Genomic DNA, 22022 nt, shown 5'->3' on the forward strand with positions numbered 1-22022 from the left:
TGACAGAGAAATTCTGTCCCTCATGACACAGTTTGTCTTCCCCAGGATAAAGCAAGAACCAATTAATCAATATTGATTGAACCAGTGTGAGATATATAGAGAATGAATGCTGTATTCCTCCCCCCTTTGAGAGTATACAAATTTAATTGTTGAGTGAAACTGCGTGAACAAAACCACAAAACATGAAAAACTATTATTAATGTAAATTATGATGCATCCTTTATGTATCATAAGTCAATAGCGTAGTCAAAAGAAAGACATTATAGAAAATTTTAAAAAACAATTGACAGTCCCTGAGGCAAATCAAGAATATTTGACCATGTGGTAGCTTTGAAAAGTTCTTATAGCAACGGAGTGTGTGTGTGTGTGTGTGTGTGTGTGTGTGTGTGTGTAGTTTTGGCTTTTGAAATAGGCTCTAAGTTGTCTCATCCTCTGGAGTAGATGGGGCCTGGTTCTGATGTACTATTTTTAAAAAGTCTATCCACAACCTACCCTTTAGTGAAGTGAAATTCCAGCTGGTAAGGGTATGGGGATTTCCTGAAGGAGACATGGGCAGATCTAGAGGGGACATTGAGAACAATTGGAGGAGCAAGGTTGGTTGAGTGTTGAAAAGTAGGAAGTGACCAGTGAACGAAAGAGGGTGCTGGCATTAGTGTCACCCAGGGAGCATTCTCCCAAACCAAAACCTTGTTGATGCTATGCTACAGATACATTAAAGAAAAACGGAAAACGTGCACTATACTATTAAATTTAAGGCCTTGAGTACTACGGGAAAAAGAGCGACTTTGTCTAGGTCATTTTAACATTTTCACCCTCTCTGACCAATGCTAACTTAAGTGTCTTCACCCCCATTCTCATTTTTTCCATATCCCCAAGAGTGCTGGAATAACGTACAAACACTGACCATTCCCATTTAGGGAACTGGGAGATACATACGGTTTTTTGTTTTATTTATTGATTTTGAACAGATACACGGTAATTACTAACCGAAATGAGGATCACGTTTTCATCCACTTGGCTGGGTTGACTCCAGGTTTGGAAGCAACCGCCAATCTGATGAGCTCTCCCTGTTGAGAAGTTTTGTTTTTACTAAGCAGTGGGTCTTGTTCAGTGGGGTAAGACTTTGGAGGACGGAGAGTGTCTACACACCGTAGAGGAAGCTAATTGTTAAGTATTTTCCCTGGGGCTGAGAGGGTGGAGAGGGTCACCACACTGGGGCTGGCATTGACCTGTGTGGGTGGAATGAACCGAGCTCGGGTTTGGAAGGAACTTGGACGCCTGGGAGCCATCCTGCAGCCCGGGCCAGCCTGAGGCATAAGGGTGCATGCAGGCTGGAGGCTGTCCTACTCACACCGCCCACAGAAGGGAACCCAGGACGCCCAGCCAGCCACTGCAGCAGGTACGTCGCAGAGGGCGGGAGCAGGCGCGCGGGCAGGCGGAGGCAGCCAACGGCGGAGGCGCCCACTCCCCCCGGTCCCTGTGCCCCGCCGCTCGTCTCCCGCCGCCGGGCGCCCGAGCGCTCGGCTCTTTCCGCCGCCGCGCGCTGCCCCGTGCGCTCTGGCACCTTCGGCAATTTCCGTCGGGCCCTGGCCGCCATTTTCTCGCCGCTTGTGTGGCTCGCTGGCTGCGTGGCTCGGTTCTTGGGAGCGAAGCTTTGTCCGGTTCGGCAATGGACGGGTAGGTACCGGGGCCCGTGAGGAGATGCGGGAGGGAGAGGAGGGTGTCCGGGCCGCGGCTGGGATCCCGGTCGGGTCGGGGAGCGGGGCTCGGGCGGCCCCTCCCAGGCCGCGCCGCCGTTACCCAACCCCCGCCCCATCACACACACCCCTCCCCGGGCTTCCCTCAGCGGTTCGGGCGGCGAGCGCGAACCGCAGCCGGGCCCGGGAGGCCGGGGAGGCCTCGGGGCTCCTGCGGGGACGCGGTGGGGGCCGGGCGGCGGGGGATGGGGCGGGAAGCCCGGTGCGGCCCTGCCCCCTCGGGAGCCATGTCGACGCCGCGGGGAGACCCGAACCCTGGGGTGGCGGCGGCCGCGGCGGCGGTGACGGCGGCCGCGCGGGCGCGACTTGGGAACGCCGAGGAGGCCTGTGCGGAAGCCCGTAGCCAGAGGCCCGCCATCCCCGGCCTCGCCCGAACCACCGCGGCGGGAGAGCCGAATGGGGAGCTGCGGGGAAAGGGAGGGCGCGTGGCGGCGGGAGGGAGGAGGGCACATGTCACACTCCTTTGTTTTCATCCGAGTCTGGGAGCGGGGGCGGGAGGCCATCGAGATGCCTTTACAACAACAAAAAAATTTGAAGGCTCGGCCCACAGGGCCCAGAAATTAAACCATAAACAAAACAAAACCCTGTGAAGTGTTTGAGGTAGCATCAATCACATGGGCAAAGGCCACCGAGCCGTGGCAGAGACAAGAACAAATATTCCACACAGGTTTGTTTTTTTTTTCCTTTTCTTTTTCTTTTAAAGCTACTTTGGTTAGTTTCTGGGGGAAAAAACTTAAACGAAAACCCAATCAAATATGGAAGAGTCGTGATGCATCTTTGCGAGCCTGGGCGTGAAGATAGGATGCAAAGTGAGAAAAGAGCTGTGAGAAAAGATGAGGACCAGAGTCGCGCCCCTGTTAACACCACATCTCTAAGGACTCAGTTCAACTCATTGTTAAGAGAAGGGGGCATAGGTTTGGATAAAAATATGACACTACTCACGGCTCATTTAGGGGAATGGGGTTTAAAAGAGACTCAGGTAACATGAACATTTATTAAAATGAGTGTCAGGAATTGAAGACTCTAAAATCAAATCTGAGTTTATTAAGTTGGTTACCAATCTAGCGTTTTCTGATCTTTTTTTTTTTTTAGAGAGATAATGAAAAGTAACAACAGACAGTGGAAATCGTCCACAGATTACCTTAATGGGATATAATTTTCCACATGAAATGTAGATTCAGACATGGTCTGAATTCCCTCCAAACAATTGGTGGCAAAACTTGAGCAGAAATTCGTGTTTTCCAAGTCCCAGCTTCTATCCAGATTACCAAAGAACTTGAGTTATGCTGCTTACGTCCGTATTCAAGCACTGTAGGAATGGTGCAGTGTTCTGGATTTTTATCTTGCTGCTGAAGGTTCTGCAAAATTAGCCTAAACTGACTGAAACAGCTCATGTTTCAAGGTGTTTCTGAAAACTCCAGGTCGATAATACCTTTAAAAAAATATCCCTGAACATCTCTGTATTTGTTCTCTAACTTTATTGCCAGTGTCTGGAGGATTTATGAAAGACCTTGAAAGTTTTAAAGTTAAGCAGTGGTCGTGAGAAGAATAAGAGGTTGACACTGTTCTTTTTTCCTTTACAGAATTGTCACTGAGGTTGCTGTTGGTGTGAAGGTAGGAGATGGTGTTTGGAAGTGAAGTGGAAACTAGACATGTTGAATATGCTATCATTACAAAGAATTGAGAATTTCAGTTACCTTTGACAACAAAACCCAGTTAAAATCGTTTCCTTTAATTTGTAAAGTCAGTTTATCGACAACTATGCAGTTGGATAGTGTAAATGACTGTAGGCTTTCATAATAAGTTTTTTTTTGAACTCTTTAAGTAGTGTTAACTTTGTTAGTGTAAAATAGTGTGACTCTGAGTAAAGTGAAATGTGCATGTTAGGAATGAATCCCATTGGAAATTGGTTGCCCTGACACCAAAAAGGAAGAGTTGCCCAAGTACTTTGAGCTGTCCTGTCTGTAGGAGGTTTTTATTCGCTTCTTGGATAGGACAAATGCTCAACCCTTACAGTTGACTCCATGCTTGCTTACCATCTAGCGCTTCCTGGAAGACATATATTCTGCCCGGTTAGGGCATATTCCTTGTCTTTTAGCTTTGGCCCAAGCCTGGAATAAGGACATTTCTCCTCCCCCTCAACCATAATTATCAGCATAAATATAAAACCCCTCATATATAAGTACCTGTAGGAAAATGTTAATATTCCTGGTTTACTGAGGTTGACCCTCAATATTTTTCTTGGATCTTAAAAAATTGAGTTTGTGATGGCTTAATTTTCATAACAGACTAGTAGATGTTGCTGTGTTTTCTGTTTGATTATTTCTTGAGTTCACATTGTATAGAACATTTAGTTTTATTGTCAGTCATTTTCCAAGTGGAGATAGTTAAGAGCTTTGCAGTCAGTAATAGCTCAAGAGTACAAAATGTGTTGATGTAGTTTTTATCCAAATAGATGACTTCTGTGAATTTCATAAAAGAATAAATGATACAAGGTATTTTGTAAAAGTGACTATAAGTTTGTGGTGTTATTAGCAGTTAAGTTTACACACAAAACCTCAATAGTCAGGAAAAAAGGGAGGAGATTTAGTCTAGACTGCCTAAACATATCCTTATGTTGGCTTTACCAGTTTTTAGTATTCATGTTTAAGGAGAAACTATTAGAAACTTCAATAAAAATACTTTCCATTTTAAAAGGTTGTTTTATATAGAAGTTTGCAAAGTTAAAATTAATTTTATATACTTTCCTAGAACATTGGTTAAATAAATATTTCGGTATATGATCTAATTGCCTGTATTTAAAGTATGCAATGTTTTGCTTATTACCCACCACTACAATCGAGATAGAAATTCCTGTTACTCCTAGAAATGCCATCCTGCCCCTTTGTAGTCAGTCCTCTCTACTCTCCCACAGAAGCCAGGGATCTGCTGGCATTACAGAGTCATTTGCATTTTTAGAATTTTAAACAAATGGGGCCCAAAGGGGAAGTCTTCTGGCCTATTACACGCAACAGAAAATTTTAAGTTATTTACACATGTGTATTGATTGTTCCCTCCCCCACTCCTTCCTTAGTATTATTATACTATCTGGTAATTAAAAACTTTGGTGGGCATTTGTGTTTGGGGGTATTAAAAGGTTGCTGTGAACATTTCTGCACATTTTTGTGTAGACATACGCTTTTATTTCTCTTGGGGCCCATTGTTAAGAATGGCTGAATCATATGTTTGGCATATGCTTAACTAATTGAGAAACTGCAGTCTCTTTTCCACAGTGGTTGTACCATCTTGCCATCAACAGGGTATGAAGATTTCAGTTCCTCCAGAGACTTCTCAGTGCTTTTTAGTGTTTAGTGGGTGTGAAGTGATAATTTAATTGTGGTTTTAATTTGTACTTCTGTGTGGAATCTTCTGTGAGCATTTTCAGTGTGCCTTTTGCCAGCTGTTGTTGATTCCTCCTCTTCCTCCTCTTGGTTTTTTTGAGACAAGGTTTTACTATGTGCACCAGGCTGGCCTCCCAGCTAGACTAGAGATATGCCTGATTCTGCTTCTTTGCCTCCTGAGTGCTGAGATTAAAAGGGTTGCATTACTGTGACTGGTATATTGTAGTCAGGGTTCTAGTCTAGAAGAATAGAACTGATAGAATGAATCAGTCTCTTTCTTTCTCATCCGTGTGTGTGTGTGTGTGTGTGTGTGTGTGTGTGTGTGTGTGCGTGCACAGACTCACACACATGGAATTTATTAGGATAGTTTATAGCTTGTTGTCTTAGTGTTTCTATTGCTGTGAAGAGACACCATGACCATGGCAACTCTTACAAAAGAAAGCATTTAATTGGGGCTGGCTTACAGGTTAAGATGTGTAGTTCATTATCATCATGTGGAATAGTGTGGCCTGCAGGCAGTCATGGTGCTAGAGAAGGAGCTGAGAGTTCTACATCTGGATTGGCAGGCATCAGAAAGAGAGGGAGAGAGACACACACACACTGGGCCTGGCTTGAGTGCCTGAAACCTTAAAGCCTGCCCCCAGTGGCACAGTCCTCCAACAGGGCCACTCCCTCCCCAACAGGACCTCACCCCTAATCCTTTCAAATAATGCCATTCATTATCAGCCTGTGGGAACTATTTTCATTCAGACCACCACAGCTGTGGTTCAGCTAATCTAACAGTGGCAGTCTCCCAGTGGAAAATCCAAGAAACCAATGGTTGTTAGTTCACCAGGCTGGCTTTCCCAGCTGGTCTTGTGTAAATGTGTGAATCCTGAAGAAGCAGGCTCTAATATCAGTGAAGGAATGCCTCCAGATATATAAACTTGCCATTGAGATTGAGGGCAAGTAGACAAAAAGCAAAAGCTGCTTTCCTCCATGTCTTTCTGATAGGCTACCACCAGAAGGTGTGGGTCTTTAAGGTGGATCTTTCACCTCTAATGAATTAACCAAGAAAAATCCCTTAGAGTGTGGCCAGCAGCTTGGGTGTGTTGGTTAATTTCAGGTGTAGTCAAGTTGACAACTAATAGCTATCACACCTGGCTTGTATCTGTTGAAGTCTTTTGTTCATATTTTACTTTTGGATTTTGAGAGGCTTCATTCTGGACATGTTCTTTATTAATAGCCTGTACATTTATTTTCATCTTGTTGCAGTCTTTGCACAATGCATTGAAAAGTAGTAGCTATGGTGAACTCCATTATAGTTCACCAACTCTTTCATTTACGAATGGTGCTGCTTGTCCTATCTAAGCCTTTTCTAACCTAAAGGAAAATGACTTCTTTGTTTTCTAAGAGTTTTCATTTTAGTTTACTACTTAAATCTTGTCTGTGTTTGGGATGAAATTATTTTTTTTAAGTGCCTTTCCATATTAGAATAAAAACAAAACGAAACCCTAGAAGGAAGTAGGGGAAAAGATGGTGAAGAAAGTATAGACTATACCATGAGAATCAGGAAGAAGGGAGAAAAAAGTCAAGAGCCCCACAAATCAGAAGTTAAAACTTTTTTAGAAGGATACAAAGCATGGATTGAAAATTTCAATTTATATGTGGACATCAGTTTTTCTAGCACATTTGCTAAAAATAATGTTTTCTTTATTAATTAACCTTGTTGCTTTGTCAGAAACAAGTGCCTTACAAAAAGTTGCCTGTATGCTGGCACACGCATTTAATCCCAGTACTTGGGAGGCGGAGGCAGGTGGATCTCACTGAGTCCAAGGCCTACTTGGTCTGTAAAATGAGTTCCAGGACAGCCAGGACTGTTACACAAAGAAACCCTGTCTTGAAAAACAAAACAACAACAACAAAATATTTGCCTATATATGGTTTTATTTTTATTTTTTTAAATATTTTTTATGGTTTATTTAACTTTATTTTATGTGCATTGGTGTGAAGGTGTCAGACCCCCTGCAACTGGATCTTCAGATAGTTGTGAGCTGCCATGTGGGTGCTGGGAATTGAATTGAACCTGGGTCCTCTGGAAGAGCAGTCAGTACTCTTAACCACTGAGCCATCTCTCCAGCCCCTGGTTTTATTTTTATACTCTTTCCTGTTGACCGTTTTTTACCTATCTAGTTGCCAACAGCACTGTTGTAATTACTAGTTACATACATACTGACTCTTAAAATCATGTTGCCTTGGTTCGCCAACTTTCTTTTTCAAGAAAGTCTTGAAAAGTCTTGTCCCTAACTCATAGAATACATACTAGAATTTTACTCTATTTGACTTGAATGTACTAAGTAATTTGAGGAAAACTGACAGTTTAATACTGAATTTTCCTGTTGTGACAAAATACAGTTTATTTCTTCATTCACAGAGGCCTTTTAATTTTTTTGCATTGTTCTTTATTATTTCACTGTAAAGTTTTATACATTATTAATTTTGGGGGGAGATTGGATTCATCCCTAAGTATTCACAGCTTCTGTTGTTATAAATCATTAGTTCTCAATCTGTGGGCCATGACCCCAGGGGTCACCTAAGATTATTGGAAACAGAGATATTTATATTATGATTCATGACAGCAAAATCAGGAAGTAGTAGTGAAAATTGTTTTAGTAATTTAATCCACCTTGTAAATCTGATGTGTTTGTTTTAGATTCTAACAGAATTTTTACGTTTACCTTTGATGTCCAGTTGTACTTAGACAGTTTTACCTTTTGGCTGGTTGGGGCTCCATTTTTTCTTTTCTTGCCTATGACAGCCTGTAAGTATTAAGTTGGTAAGAGTTGTCAGTTTTACCGTGTTCTTCCCAAATTATGAATTGTAAGCTGTACAGAACAAATAGTGGAAGGAAGTCATTGCAAAGCGAAGCTCGGTAGGTCTTGGGTTTGTTTTCTCTATGAAGAAGTTTTAAGCTGCAAATTTAATAGAGTAGGGCTGTTTAGGCTACCTATTTCTTCTTGGGTAACTGTTATAGTTTGATCTTCGTAGACTTGGTGAATTGTTTGTTGTACTCTGTCACACTTTATATTGTTTCTTTCTTTTTGAGGTAAGGTCTCACTGTTATTTTGGTGGGCCTAAAGTGCTATGTAGGCCAGACCTGTCTTAAGGTCACAGAGCTGCCACCTAATGAGGCTGGATTAAAGTTATTGTCCACTGTGCCCCAGTCCCTTCGTATTTTGATAGTTTAGTACAGTGGTTCTCAACCTGTGAGTTAGGGCCTCTTTGGTGGGTTTTCACAGAGGTCACCTAAGACCTTTGGAAAACACAGATATTTACATTATGATTCATAAGTAGCAAAATTACAGTTATGAAGTAGCCACGAAATAATTTTATGGTTGGGGGTCACTACAACATGATGAAGTGTATTAAAGTATTGCATTAATAGGAAGGTTGAGAACCACTGGTTTAGAACCTGTAATCACTTGAACTCTCTGCTCTCTAATATTGGTTATTCATGTTTTGTTCTACTTTGTTTTGATTGTCGATTATTAATGCTCTCAAAGTGTTCAACTTCATGAAGTTTTTGTCACGTTTTTGTCCTTTTCATTGATTATTTTTTTCCCTTCTGCCTTTGTCTCATATTAACTTATACTTTCCCTTCCTTTTTATTGAAACAGGTTCTGTGTAGAACCCTGGGTGTCTCAGAATTCACTATGTAGACCAGGCTGGCCTAGAACTCACAGTCATGCCCCCCCACTTTTGTTCATCAAATCCTGGGATTAAAGGCATGTGCTTTTTCTGCTAGGTGGTTTTATTTGCTTCTCCATTTCTGCGACTGAATTCCATGACTGAAAAAAGCATCTTGGGGATGTTTACAAGTTTTAGTCTCTGCCAGGGCAGGAGCTCAAGACAGGAACTGAAGCAGAGACCATACAGAAGTACTGCTTACTGTCTGGTTTTCCATTGCTTGCTCTGTCAGCTTTCTGTTACATTCTGGGACCACCTTTTTAGATGTGCCGCGACCCATAGTGGCTGGGTGGGCCCTTCAATGTCAGTCATCAAAGAAAAAGCCCCATAGGTTTGCTTGTAGGCCAGTTAGATAGAGCAGTTCTTCAGTTAAAGCTCCCCCTCCTTGGTGTCTCTGGTTTGTGTCAAATTGACAAAACCTTAGCACACGTGAACCTTTTTGAAACATGGTTTTGCTGCTATATATCTCTCTTAGTGATGCTTTTATGGCGTCCTCTTAAGTTTTCATTGTTGCTTTTCATTGAATTGTCTTAAGTGTTTCATTTGTTTGTAGCTATAATACAGCAACTTTGGATGCAGACTTGTATGGCCAGATTCATAGAAGTTGTTTTTTTTAGTGAGTTAACTAAAAACCAGGATGTAATTATAACTGGAGTGCTAGTGCTGATAAAGTGTTGTTAAAAGTAGCTTGTTTTTAATAAAATTGGATTTTTCTCTAAAAGTATTATAAATTATATATTCCTAACTCAAAAGTTTAGGTTCTACTATGAGTATTGAATTTCTCATGATTGGATTGATTTAACGAGTTATTAAGTAATGTTAAGCATATCTTTTTTGATAATAGTTGAATATAGTTGATTTTTAATAAGGTATGTGTTTCAAAAAGTTGTTTGCTTATTTTTAGATTTTGATTATTATTTTAATGTAATACTATAGTGTGTACTTTGCTAGAATTATTTTTCTTAAAATTTCAATTTGTTGCATAATCTCTATTAAATGACAGCTCTGTTGAGTATAGGCTTTTAAAATAGTTTGATTGTTCTTCCGTTATTAAGTGTGCATATTAAGTCGTAGATAACTCGGTTAATACTTAATGATTGTGGAAGTGTCTTGAGCTTTACTATGTTTATAATCCATGAACAATTTAGCATTAAAAAGATAAATACTAATTTTATTTCACTACATTCCTATTTGTTGGAGACCCAAAAGATTAGTCTTTAGATGGATCACATCTCCTGGGATTGTTTTGAGTAAGTGCCATACTGATAGGATCACAGTATGCTCCCAGGAAATCGTAAGCTGTTCTTTGTAGTAGATGGGTTGAGAGACAGGAAGAACACAGAGCAGTACACATTGAAGCAGTGACAAATCCATGTGTTGATGGACAGAAATTCGGTTTTAGCACTAAGTTTAATAGTTTTAGTGGTGGTTGTCTTTTCTTTTTTTTTATTGTAAAAGTACTTACTGATCAATAGACATTTCTCTCAGTCTAGGAAAATTAAGTGAATCAAACATAAAGGAATATTCTTGGTTATAAGCATACACACATTTGTTAAATGCACCTTATTTTAGTAGAAAAAAAATCATGCTACTTAGTCATCCCCCAACCCCCAAACTCTATGTCAGTCTCTGTGCACTACCACCCAGTTAACCAAAAGTTCAGAGAACAGAATACAGCAATTAAATGCAGGCTCTGTGCAGTTCTGTAAATTCTATAAGTGTGCTTCAGTTCTCTATAGCAGTTGAGATGTAATAATTAAAAAAAGATAGAGAACTTCTGGGTAAAAAGATGTTTTAAGAGGTAATATCAACTCGTTCACTGTGACTTTTGATAATTTGTGATCCTCCTTCTCACTTAATAAACCCTATGAATTAGGATAACACTTAAGAAAAGTTGCAAATTATAACACAGTTTTAACTTTGACAATACAAAGCAGTTACAAACTTTTGGATGTCCCAATAAGTTTTATAGCTGTTGGTTGGTTTTTGAGAGTTCATGTTTTGAAAGGAAAACACTGAAACATTTACTTAGGAAATATCATAAGTATATGGAAGTTGTCACAGTAACTGGAGAAAAGTTGGTTGTGCTGAGTCTCATACTTTAGCTATGGGTTGAAACTTAAAGGAGGAACTGCTTGTTCAGAACTTTAAGAATGTTGTTAAAATTTTGCCACACAAATAGACCCTATTTTGTCTGTATTAAATTGATCTTGAATTCTTTTGTAGTTTTCTTTAAAAATAAATAAAAAGTGAAGAATGATATATTGATTACATTGACACTGTTCTTTTCATACAATAAAATTTACAGTAACTTTTAATATCATGGGTAGTTTTCCTTTGATGTTAAGGACAAAAAATAAGCCAACATGTTGATTAATGTCTCTTAGGGCTCTTTTTATCAATAAATCTCTTTTCCTAACACCTTCTTCTTATAACTTATTGTTAGAGAATCTGAGTCATCTGGACAATTTCTACTCTTCATTATTCTGCTGATTATATACCTTGTTTTGTCTGTTCCTCATATTTTCTGTATTAATTGTGAATATATAAATTAGATGAGACTTGATCAAATACAGGTTTAATTTTTAGCAAGAATATCTTGTATATATGATCCCTATCATTTCTATCATTAACACTTATCAATAGGGTGAGGTGTTATATACTCATTACAGAATGCTCCTATCATTCACTTTTAGTCATGAATATGTAATTTTATTGGTATAGTGAAAATAATACATTTTTCCTCTTCATTTATAAAATGTTGACTGAGGTTTCTGTCCCATCTAGTCCTGCAGCCATTAAGTCCCAAAGAATCACACAGAGGTCTACATTAATTGTAAACTTATTGGCCTATTAGTTCAGGCTTCTTATTAACACTTATAACTTATATTAGCCCCATAATTCTTATCTGTGCTAGCCACGTGGCTTGGTACCTTTTTCATTGAGGCAGTCACATCTTTCTTGCTCTGTGGCTTCTTCCTATGTGACAAGGTGACAGTTATAGTCTGAAACTTCCCTCTTCCCAGAATTCTCATTGCCCCACCTCTACTTCCTGTCTGGCTACTGTTCCATCAGTGTTTATTTAAAATATAAGTGACAGGGTACAGACCATTGTCTCACAGCAGTAAAAATTCCGTTATGAACTTTGCCCATGAATTTTTAGCCACACACCATTTTAAAACTGGAAGTAGGCTGAATTTAATTCTTGGATAATCTCATGGTTGTATGAAATGCATCATAGTTCTCATTCCCATTTTTTTCTCATTCCCTCTCCACTTCCCTCTTCTGCTGTAACCCTCCTTTTATTTTTGGTGTGTGTGTGTGTGTGTGTGTGTGTGTGTAACCCACTGGTTTACCTGGGATTTCTTGAATGAGCCTGGGTGGGAGGTTATTTACTGGAATATGGACAATTTTTCAGTGACTATACCACTGTAGAAACTGAGTCCTTTCCCAGCAACCATTAACTGCTAATACTCCCTTGGGGAGGGAGGGATTGGGTCTAATAAGCTTCTCCCCCGTTCCAGTTTTTCTGATGATTGACCTCCAGTATAGTTAGTGTGAGTTCCGTCTTTTTAGTTGTTATTACCATTATGAAATTAAGCATTTTAATGTTAATCTTCTAGTCCCTTGTGGCGACTATTTTAAAAATGCTATTGTGAATAGGGCGTTGGTGGTGTGTGCCTTTAATCCCAACACTCGGGAGGCAGAGGCAGGTGGATCTCTGTGAGTTTGAGGCCAGCCTGGTCTACAAGAGCTAGCCAGGACAGCTAGGGACTGTTAACACAGAGAAACCCTGTCTCGAAAAATCAAAAAAAAAAAAAAAGAAAAGAAAAGAAATGCTATTGCACCTTGAGCAGGTGGAGCTTCAAATACCAGTAACTTTGGTAATCTGTTTTAAAATTTACCATGCTTTTTAAAAAGTCTCTGTTCCATGATGTGGAAAATGTTCTTTAGAAACTGCAATAATGGGACAAGGGGATATTTGCTCTAAGATTGTTACTTCTTCAGTGGACAGTTAGCATTTTTTGATAGAAATATATTACGAGCTCTTTTATTTTCTCGTTTGTATTTAAAGTTATATAGTTTTTGCTTATTTGATTTTTTTTAGATTTATTTATGTGTGTCAGTGTTTTACTCACATGTATTTTTGTGTATCTTGTGCACGCATCCTCAAACTGGAATTATGGACAGTTGTGAACTGACCCTTGTGCTGGAAATCAAACCCCAGACCTCTACCAAAAAATGTGCTCTTAAACATTGTGCCATTACTCCAGCCCCCTGATTTATGGTTGTATCTCTTGTCCCTGAAAAACTTCGTTTGCTAATACTAACCTTGGTATACCACACATAGCACTTTAAAAAAAATAGCTTTTTAAAACTTTTTTAAAGCAATATTAATATTTACTAACATTTAATATAATTTATTATTTTTGTAGTCATGTTTTGTCTCTAGGAAGCAAAAAGGCATAGTATAATCATTGAATTTTAAAGTTTATGGAAATTACTCTTTTTGTTCTACCACTAAATTAATGGTAGATTTGTTTTTATTTGTAAAAATTTTTAACTAAATTTTCTTTGAAACAAGCTATAAAGAAATGACCTATGCAGCAACCTACATTCAGAGAAGTTTAGCTAGCCTACTGTGTTGTATTCCTTCTTAAATTTAATTTATTTTCATTAATTGATGGTTTTATTCAACTCATCCATTATACTTGAGGTTATATATTCATTTTCCTTCCCACAGTATGTAGAAAGTAGCACAGTGTGCATAATGTTTATATCTTGACATTTTACTAAATGATATATAGTAAATATATATGTATATAGATAGATATCCTTAGAGGACATGTCTGTAATAATGAAACATTCTCATTGCCTTCTGTGTAGTCTTTCACTGTTTTTACTCTTGTTAGTATAAAAAAATTGCTGTTATTTCTTTAGAGTAGCTCCTAGATATGAATTGTTTGGTCAATGTGTAATACAAACACAGTTTTACTAGATATTCTTAAATGTTTTTGTGTGGGGGTTTGTTGGCTATCTAGAAATATGAATGCCAGTGTCTCTTAGCAAGAACAGATCTTATAGTCTGTGCCTGTAGCTTCAAGTGGGTGGTGGGGGAGGCAGTAGGATCCCAAGGGCTTGCTGGTTAGCCCTTGTGGAATATAGGAGAGCCTCAGGTCCCAGTCTCAGTATTGCTAGTCTCGTGGGTGAGAAAGTATTCAAATACAGAATTAATTTGGATTTGTTTTACCGTGAGGAAGATTAAACAGATTTTCAGCTTGTGATTTCTACTTCCTATGCCAAAAACTTTCAAGTTTCTAAGTTTGTGTTTGAAGTTTAGATTTCCTTTATGATTCATTTAAAATCTATTTCAAAATTTTATCTGGTTAAACCAATTGAACTTGACTGCATTTTTCTTTTTCACTATGCTTTTCATTAAAAATATCTTACTGTGTTTGGCTAAACAGGGATGTATTTTAGAATTCATATTACAGTGGATTTCATGAACATTTAAATCAGTATTAGGATGATGTTGAAGGAATGAAACAGATTTTCAGTCTACTGTATGAAGTTTTCCTTTGGCCAGAAAGAGTATGTTCTCATGTTTTCTTCCTTTGCATATTCCTGTTTTTAAATATTGTGTATTTAAAATATTGTCTTTCGAAAACAAATCTTAGACCTGGATTGATGAAGTTAAGGACACTTGCTTCTCTTCAGAGTACTCAAGTCTACTTCCCAAGACTCTTGTCAGGCTATAACTCCAGTTCCAGGGATGTGTCCTGCTAGTATTACTTTAGGATGACTATCGTTATCCTAAAAGAGGGAACCTTAATTGAGATAAATGCCTCTATAAGATCCAGTTGTAGGACATTTTTTTAGTGACTGATGGGAAAGGACTTACCGATGGGGGAGGACTCAGCCCATGGCAGTGGTTCCAAACCTTAGCTGATTGTCTTGGGCTCTATAAGGAAGCAGGCAGAGCAAGCCATGATGAGTAAGCCAGTAAGCATCACCCCTCCATGGCCATCCATCACCTTCTGCCTGCAGGTTCCTCCTCCCCTGTTTGAGGAACTAAGACAAGATTCAGCATCTTTTTCTATAATCTGTGGGCACCTTTGTACTTATGTGCCATAAATGCATATAGACACATACCCATAAAATAGTATAAATGAATTTATAAATAAGTCTTACTTGATGAGTAGGAGAAATGACCAGAGGCAAATTTTATGTAGTGTCAAGTTGTATCTATTACTTATGAAATAATTTTGTGACAGCTTTAAAAATACTTATTTATGGGGGGGTCACATGTATCAGGTTGTGCATGTGGAGGTCAGTGGACAGCTTCTGGGAATTTCTTACCTTCCACTTTGTGTCTCTCTTGTTTCTATTTTATTTCAGCCTAGCTGACTTAGGAGTTTGAGGATCACTCCAGTCTAGAGCTTCCATCTTGCTGTAGCAGCACTGGGATTGCAGATTAGGGGTTCCACACATCCACCTTTAATTATGGGTTCTAGGGATCTGAACTCTGGTCATCAGACTTGCACTATTAGCCAGTTTACCTGTGATCCCTATACCTGGCCTTGTATGATATGATACCTTAATCTACAGTATTGATTGTAGTTTGTTCTGATTCTTTTTCTTATCATTTGATTATTTCACGGAAGTGGCTTGTTGGGGTTATTAAAATGTATTGTTCTTACTGTTTTCTTCCTGGAACCTTTAATATAATTTGTGAAAATATAATTAGACCCTTATCTGCCACTTAAAAAATATGAATGTTACCATATAATATATACATATGCCTGTATCAACTTTTACTTCCCTCTGTATCTTAACATAGGTGTGCTCTGAAGATTTTTTTTACTCTTTCCAATATGATTTTTGTCATGTAAATGCAAAAGATTAACATATGGTCTCCCATGTTCATTGACTTATGTTCTGCCTGCAGGTATCCTTGGATTGAAAATACTGCTTCCCAATTGTTTATGTAAAGACTTTCTTAATGTAAACAATGCATTATCTCTGCTGTTTACATTGCCTTATGTATTTTTATCTATATTACATATTTTAAGTAATTTAGAGACTTAATGTATATGTGGAGATGTGTACAGGTTGTCAGCAGTTAATGCCACATCATACACAGGCTATGAGCATTCACCTAAGGATCGAAAAGCTAATTCTCCTAGATACTTAAGAACTTAGGAACACAAGTGCGCAAATGTAATGCATTTTATGAAAATAGTGTGTCCATATGTTTTCTATAATTTGTCTTTTTTCGTGGGGGAGGGGAGCAGGGTCTAGCATTGCAGTCTAGGCTGGCTTAGAAGTCCCTATGTAGCCCAGGTTGGCCTTCAACCTGTGGCTGTCCTTCTGCAACAGCCCCTGGCTGCTGAGATTACCAGTGTGAGCCATTACACCTGACTGTGGCTGTGACTTCTGTTTTCATTCAGTGATGATTTCAGTAATTAGCTAAATTATATGTGCAGTTGCATAATACTGTGGAGAGCTCTTCTGTGAAAATGTTCAAATTATCTCATTTGGTAGATATTTGGGATAAGGATTATGAAGTTGAACAGTGCTAGTATATGTATGACCGTTTTTTGAAAAGTGTGCACTGAGACTTGAGTATGTTAACTTTGCCCAGTGGTAGTAGACTATTTCCCAGCATTTCATTCCGATTTATGTCTCAGATTAACATAGAAGGGTTACATGTCAAGTTCTTACTGGTACTTTATGTAGTCTTAGTTTCTGCTAGTCTGGTGTTTGTTACTGTTTTCTCCTCATTAATGGAATGTACATTGTTTTTGGTTTTTATTTTTAATGTGGAGCTTCACATTAACTTTTCACTTTTAGTGTCAAATATATTTCATACACTTACCTTCTACCAAGAACAAAAAATTCATGACAGAATTAGAACTAGAAAAACAATTGTTTTATATTTATCTTCTTTCATAACTCATGTTCATTGCCTGCTTTCAGTCCTCCCTCATTCCCTTATGTTTAGCCTTTTTTCTCTATAGCATGTTACTTTCACCACATGTACATTTGTTTACACATAAGCATGTATTAACTACATTTCACATATGAGAGAGAACATGCAGGTTTTTTTCCTTACTGAGATTGTGTGATCCTGCTTAATACTGTGCATTTCAAGTCCATTTTTTCTACAGATTTTTTTTTAGTTTTTTTCTTTATAACTTAGTATTCTATTTTACTTGTAAATATTTGTTTTTGTTATCCATTCATCTGTTGATAAGTAGCTAGCTTAATCCCTATTCTTTGTTATAGTGAACAAAGCAGCAGTAAACAGGGGTGCAGATTCTCTGGGTATATATAATGAGAAGTGAAAGAGTTGGGTCATTTGGTAGTTCTTTGTTAACTGTTTGAGAAATCTCCAAACTGTTTCTAAACAATAGCTGTATTAGTTTGCATCCCTACCAAAAGTAAAAAGAGAGATTTGGTGATGGTGGTCAATTTTACCGGTGTGAGGTGGTATTCAAAGTAGTTTTAATTTGTGTTTCTTTGGTTGCTAGGGATATTGAATACTTTTAAAGATGGTTATTGGACATATTTATTAATTTTTAATGCAGTTTATTCTTTGTTATGTGTTGATTGGTTGTTTTTATTTCCTTGGTATATAATTTCTGCACTTTGTAAATTCTAGATATAGACACTTTCTGATGTATAGTTGGTAAAGATTTTCTCCTGTTTTGTGGGCTTCTAATTCTGTACGCAAAATACAATCAAGTCTTCAAATTTCTCTCCATTTTGGTATGCCTGTCAGAAGCCCCTAGTTGTGTGCCATTGCTTGAAATGTGTAGTTCCCACAGTTATCTTCTTGGGTTCACTTAATTTACTGAAGACAGCTTTATTTAAAGCTTTATTAATGGTAAGGTGAAGAGGTGTTCAAGGTGAGGGAGAAGGGCTGTAGAAATTTTAGGTTTTTTGTGTCTGGGAATTTCTACATGCTAAACTTAGAAACCGGACTAGTCCTTTGAGTGTTTTCTGGAGACTTCATTACATAGTCATGTTCGATCAGACCATTGACTGTTGGTGATCAACTTAACCTTTATCTCCTCCTCTCTTGATCCTTGGTCTTCCTCCAGTGACCAGCTGCTATCCTGAGCCTGCCTAGAGCCCTCCAGCTGTCAGTAATCTCATTAGTATTATTTTTGTAAGGACTTTTCAGAGTTTTCTGCTAGAAAATGAAAATGAAGACCATAAATGTGTATAATGTGCATATACATGTATTTGCAATTTTATATGGACTTTAAGCATTTTTAATTACTTTAATAGTTTTTCCAGTGGGGATTTTGTTACTACATAGTTCTAGTCTTATTTCCTTTCAGATTTAATTTCTTTTTAGGGATTCCTGAAATAAAAATAATTTTTTAAATAAGTTTCTGATGGGATAAGAAAATGATTTCAACAAGCCAGATTTCTTCCATCTTGCATTTATGATCCCTATGCTTTTTGTTCTTGGCTAATTGGTCTGATACTGTGTAACTACTAATTTTTCTTTTTTCTTGCTATTATTCCTGTAGGTTTATCTGTATTGTTAATAGTTCTTCAAATGTAACTTTTGATTGTGATAGTTCTGTTTAGTGTGTCATTGTTTTGTGTATTTTTATGGGTAGTGTGATGTGCTTTTCCAGCATTTAATGAGAGGTTAACACTCATACCTGTTCATCTTTTTCTGTCGAAGGATGAGTAACATCATTTTCTGAAAGTCTAGTTTTTCTCCGGAACTTGATATTTTTTAATTTTTGCAGGTCATGATTTCTTAGACTGGCATCTTTAGACTAGAAGGTGCTTGGCTAGAGGTCAGTCTTCCACCTAGCAGGGCCCATGTACATCCCAACTTCCGCAGCTTCTGCTTGTTACAATTGGCAGCCCTCAGAACTCTCTGCAGGAAGCAGTAGATGGTAGTTACTTTCAATTGTGATAAGCAGAAGACAGTTTAATAACAGAAGAAAAACCCATTCATACCTTTCAAACTAATGACAAATGAGTTGCATTTTTTTAAAAATCATATTCATTCCTCTGACAAAAACTTTAATTCGATGAGATATTTTTTTGAAATGATCATTTGTACTATATTAGATGTCTTAGTTTTTCTAATCATACTTATTTACCAAGAGACATTCAAACTCATTTTGATATGTAAATTTTTAAGTGGAGTGTAAAACACGTTGACATTTTAGATGAATGAACAGTTTTGGAGATTACAGATTACATATTAGGATAGGTTTTGATTCTGAATTTAAATATTAAGTTTGATTTGTTTTTAGCAGCCACTCCAATGAAACAGCCATCACTTATCATTACGTGATTTTTTTATAGCATCAAAGTTAAATGACTAGGTTGAGTAAGAGTTCTTGTAAAATTCCATTAGTTAATGTAATTTTAACATCAATATTGTAGAAAAGTTTCCACCATATGAAAATTTTTAAAAACTCAACAATTTTTCCATACGTTGTGAAGGTTTGTGGTAGGGAAGAGAGAAGCCTTATGTATGCAGTGAGTCAGTTAGAGGCTTTGCGTTAACTCAGAACAGGGATTTGCTACCCATCACTTTGTAGTTAGTTACCATCTGGTAGAGTGGAAAGAAAGGATACAGTGATAATACACATCTGAAAGGATGTTGTGTTTACTTTTGGAAACTAGTGTATTTATTTGTAAGGATGGCGGTGAATGCTTCAACATCACGCTCTGACCCTTCTGAAGGGTTGTGTGGCTTCTTTGGCTAAGTAAAGCACTAAGACTTGCCCCTTTTATTTCCTCCCTCCTTTTACTTTTAGAATCAGATATGGAATGATTTAGATAAGTGCTGATTTTATTCACGGTAGGAAACCCTCATCCTGTAGTTGGAAGCCAACTTTGTGTATATAACAATTTGATTTGTCTTTTTATATTTTGTAATATAAAATTATTTTATACTTCATCATCTTTATTTTTGTGTTCAATTTATTCTGATAAGTTCTTTAAGTCAGTCACTATTATTTAGTTATTTTAAATATTAATGTTCATCTAGTAAATAGACAAAACAGTTGATTAATTTTCAACGTTAGTCTAGTAAAGTATATTTTTATAAAATTCAGGTATTTTCAAATACCTAAAACATTAATGAGTAATTTGAACATATAAGTAATTTGACATACCTTTCCCTAAAGAATTTAAAGATGAGTCAATTTCTCTCTTATATTTTGTGCAGTGAACTTTCTCATTCTTTAGATGTTGCTTTTGTTTTCAGTGTTCTCATTGATATTTATATCTGGGGTTTTTTTGGGATTATGGTAACTAATAGCTCCCCATTTTGAATTTTGAATTTCCTAAAGACCTGATTTATCTGAATGAGTAAAACTGGTAGAATGAAAGATTCAAATAATGCTTTTGAGAAAGGCTATCTCCTTTGTCCTATTTCCTTTTTGGCAAGCAGTTGAGTAGCCTTTTAAAGAATTGATTATAAAACTTTAACATTTCCTTTCTTGAACTTTGGGTAAAAAGAAGAAAATGAACACTTTCTCTTGGTGCAGGCGGAAAAGAAAAATAAAAAAGAATGAAATTATCCTTTGTTTTAGGGCATCAGTTTGAATCTGTGGGTCACAATCTTGACAGGGGCCACATATCAGATATCTTGTATATTAGGTATTTATATTATGATCCATAATAGTAGCAATATTAGTTAAGAAGTAGCAGTGAAATAATTTTATGGTTGAAGATCACCACATTGTGAGTGCTGTAAAGGATTGCAGCATTAGGAAGGTTGAGAACCATTGTCTTAGGGATTTGTCATGTGTAGTAGTTGAATAATTAGAAATAAAAGATAAGCTTTTGCATTGTTTTTTAAGTACAGTGTCTTATGGTAATTTGTTTTTCTTTTTTATAGAGAGGATCTGACGAGCTACTCTCAGGCAGTGTTCTCAGTAGTCCCAACTCTAATATGAGCGGCATGGTAGTTACAGGTAAGTGTTGCTGTCTTAGCAGCCCTCATTTACTGTTTGCCAGGTCAGAACTTCGGTCAGAACAGCTTTTGTTTTGAAACCTGAAATTGATGATTTTGTGAGCAAGCAGAGTTTAAATCTAATTCAATTTATTTATTATTGTGATGCTAGGGACTGAAGCAAGCACTTGTAGACAGACTTCTCTGTCCCGTCAGCCACTCCCCAAATAACCACGGCCAATAGCTTAGACTTGTGTTTAACTAGCTCTTCTAACTTAAATGAACCCATTTCTATTAACCTGTGTGCTGCCCCAGGACTCCTTTACCTTATATCCTTACTTCCCATCCTGCTCACTTTGCTGCTCATGGTGGCTTCTCAGATTCCTCCTCCTCCTTCCCAGCATTTTCTTAGTCTGATTCTCCCACCTAACCTTATCCTGTCTAGCTGTTGAGCAGTCAGCTCTTTAGTAACCAATGAGAATAATATATCTTTATAGTGCACAGCAAGTGCTTACACCTGCCAGGGAAATGCTCAGCGACTGGTCCTACCCAGTCTTGAAACTTTCCCCTTATCTTACTGTTGTTAACTATGGTAAATTTTTTATTTATATATAAGATTCTATATACTTGTTTACAGTTTGACCTTAAACACACTGTAATGATCAAATCTGGTGGTAGACAATATTTTCAAAAGCCATAATTTCCTTTTCTTCCATTTCTCCTTCCTTCCTGTCTTTTTTTTTTTTTTTTCCTTTTCTGTGACAGTTTTTCATTGTTGTCCAGGTTGACCTTCACCTCCTGGGCTCAAGTGGGCAAGTAGTCCCTCTTTGTTGGTCTCTGATTTAGTTGGGACTATAGGCACCTCATGCTAACTCAGTTTTAATAATTGTCTTTTTAATTAAAAAAAAGAGCCCATTCTCACGGGCCTCATATTCTGCCTTTTATTTTCTGTGTATATTTCTTTATTTATACTCAAAACCCTGTTGCCTGTACTGTAAATAAAAAACCAAAATTGACCAACACAATTATTTTCTATGTAGTTTCATCTTTTCTTTGCTCTAATAATATTTTAATGAATTTCCATTTTGTTGTCTACTTATAAATCTAAGGGAATTCATTTAATCTGCACAGAGCTCTTCTTGGGTAAATCTGAAATAATATTTTAATATCTTTTTCATTATTGTTATTGTTGATGGAGACTGTTTCCCGGCCGTC

General features: G+C 37.6%; 1 protein-coding gene across 4 annotated transcripts in view; it reads left to right on the forward strand.

Moving 5' to 3' along the window:
* The first annotated feature begins 1504 nt into the window (after positions 1-1504).
* The window catches only part of Ptbp2 (polypyrimidine tract binding protein 2), a 61468-nt gene continuing 40950 nt past the window's right edge, over positions 1505-22022 (forward strand). For 2 of the 4 annotated variants that reach the window (XM_085677777.2, XM_085677778.2), the window contains exons 1-3: positions 1505-1677; positions 3341-3371; positions 20754-20829. In XM_085677777.2, coding sequence (XP_085533903.1) covers positions 1670-1677; positions 3341-3371; positions 20754-20829 — 115 coding nt within the window. In that variant the 5' untranslated portion in view covers positions 1505-1669. The remainder of the gene's footprint in view (positions 1678-3340; positions 3372-20753; positions 20830-22022) is intronic. The other 2 variants (XM_085677779.2, XM_085677780.2) reach the window with 1 other exon arrangement.

This window comes from Myodes glareolus, chromosome 17 (assembly GCF_982192425.1).
Source record: "Myodes glareolus chromosome 17, mMyoGla1.1, whole genome shotgun sequence".
NCBI classification, from domain to species: Eukaryota; Metazoa; Chordata; class Mammalia; order Rodentia; family Cricetidae; genus Myodes; species Myodes glareolus.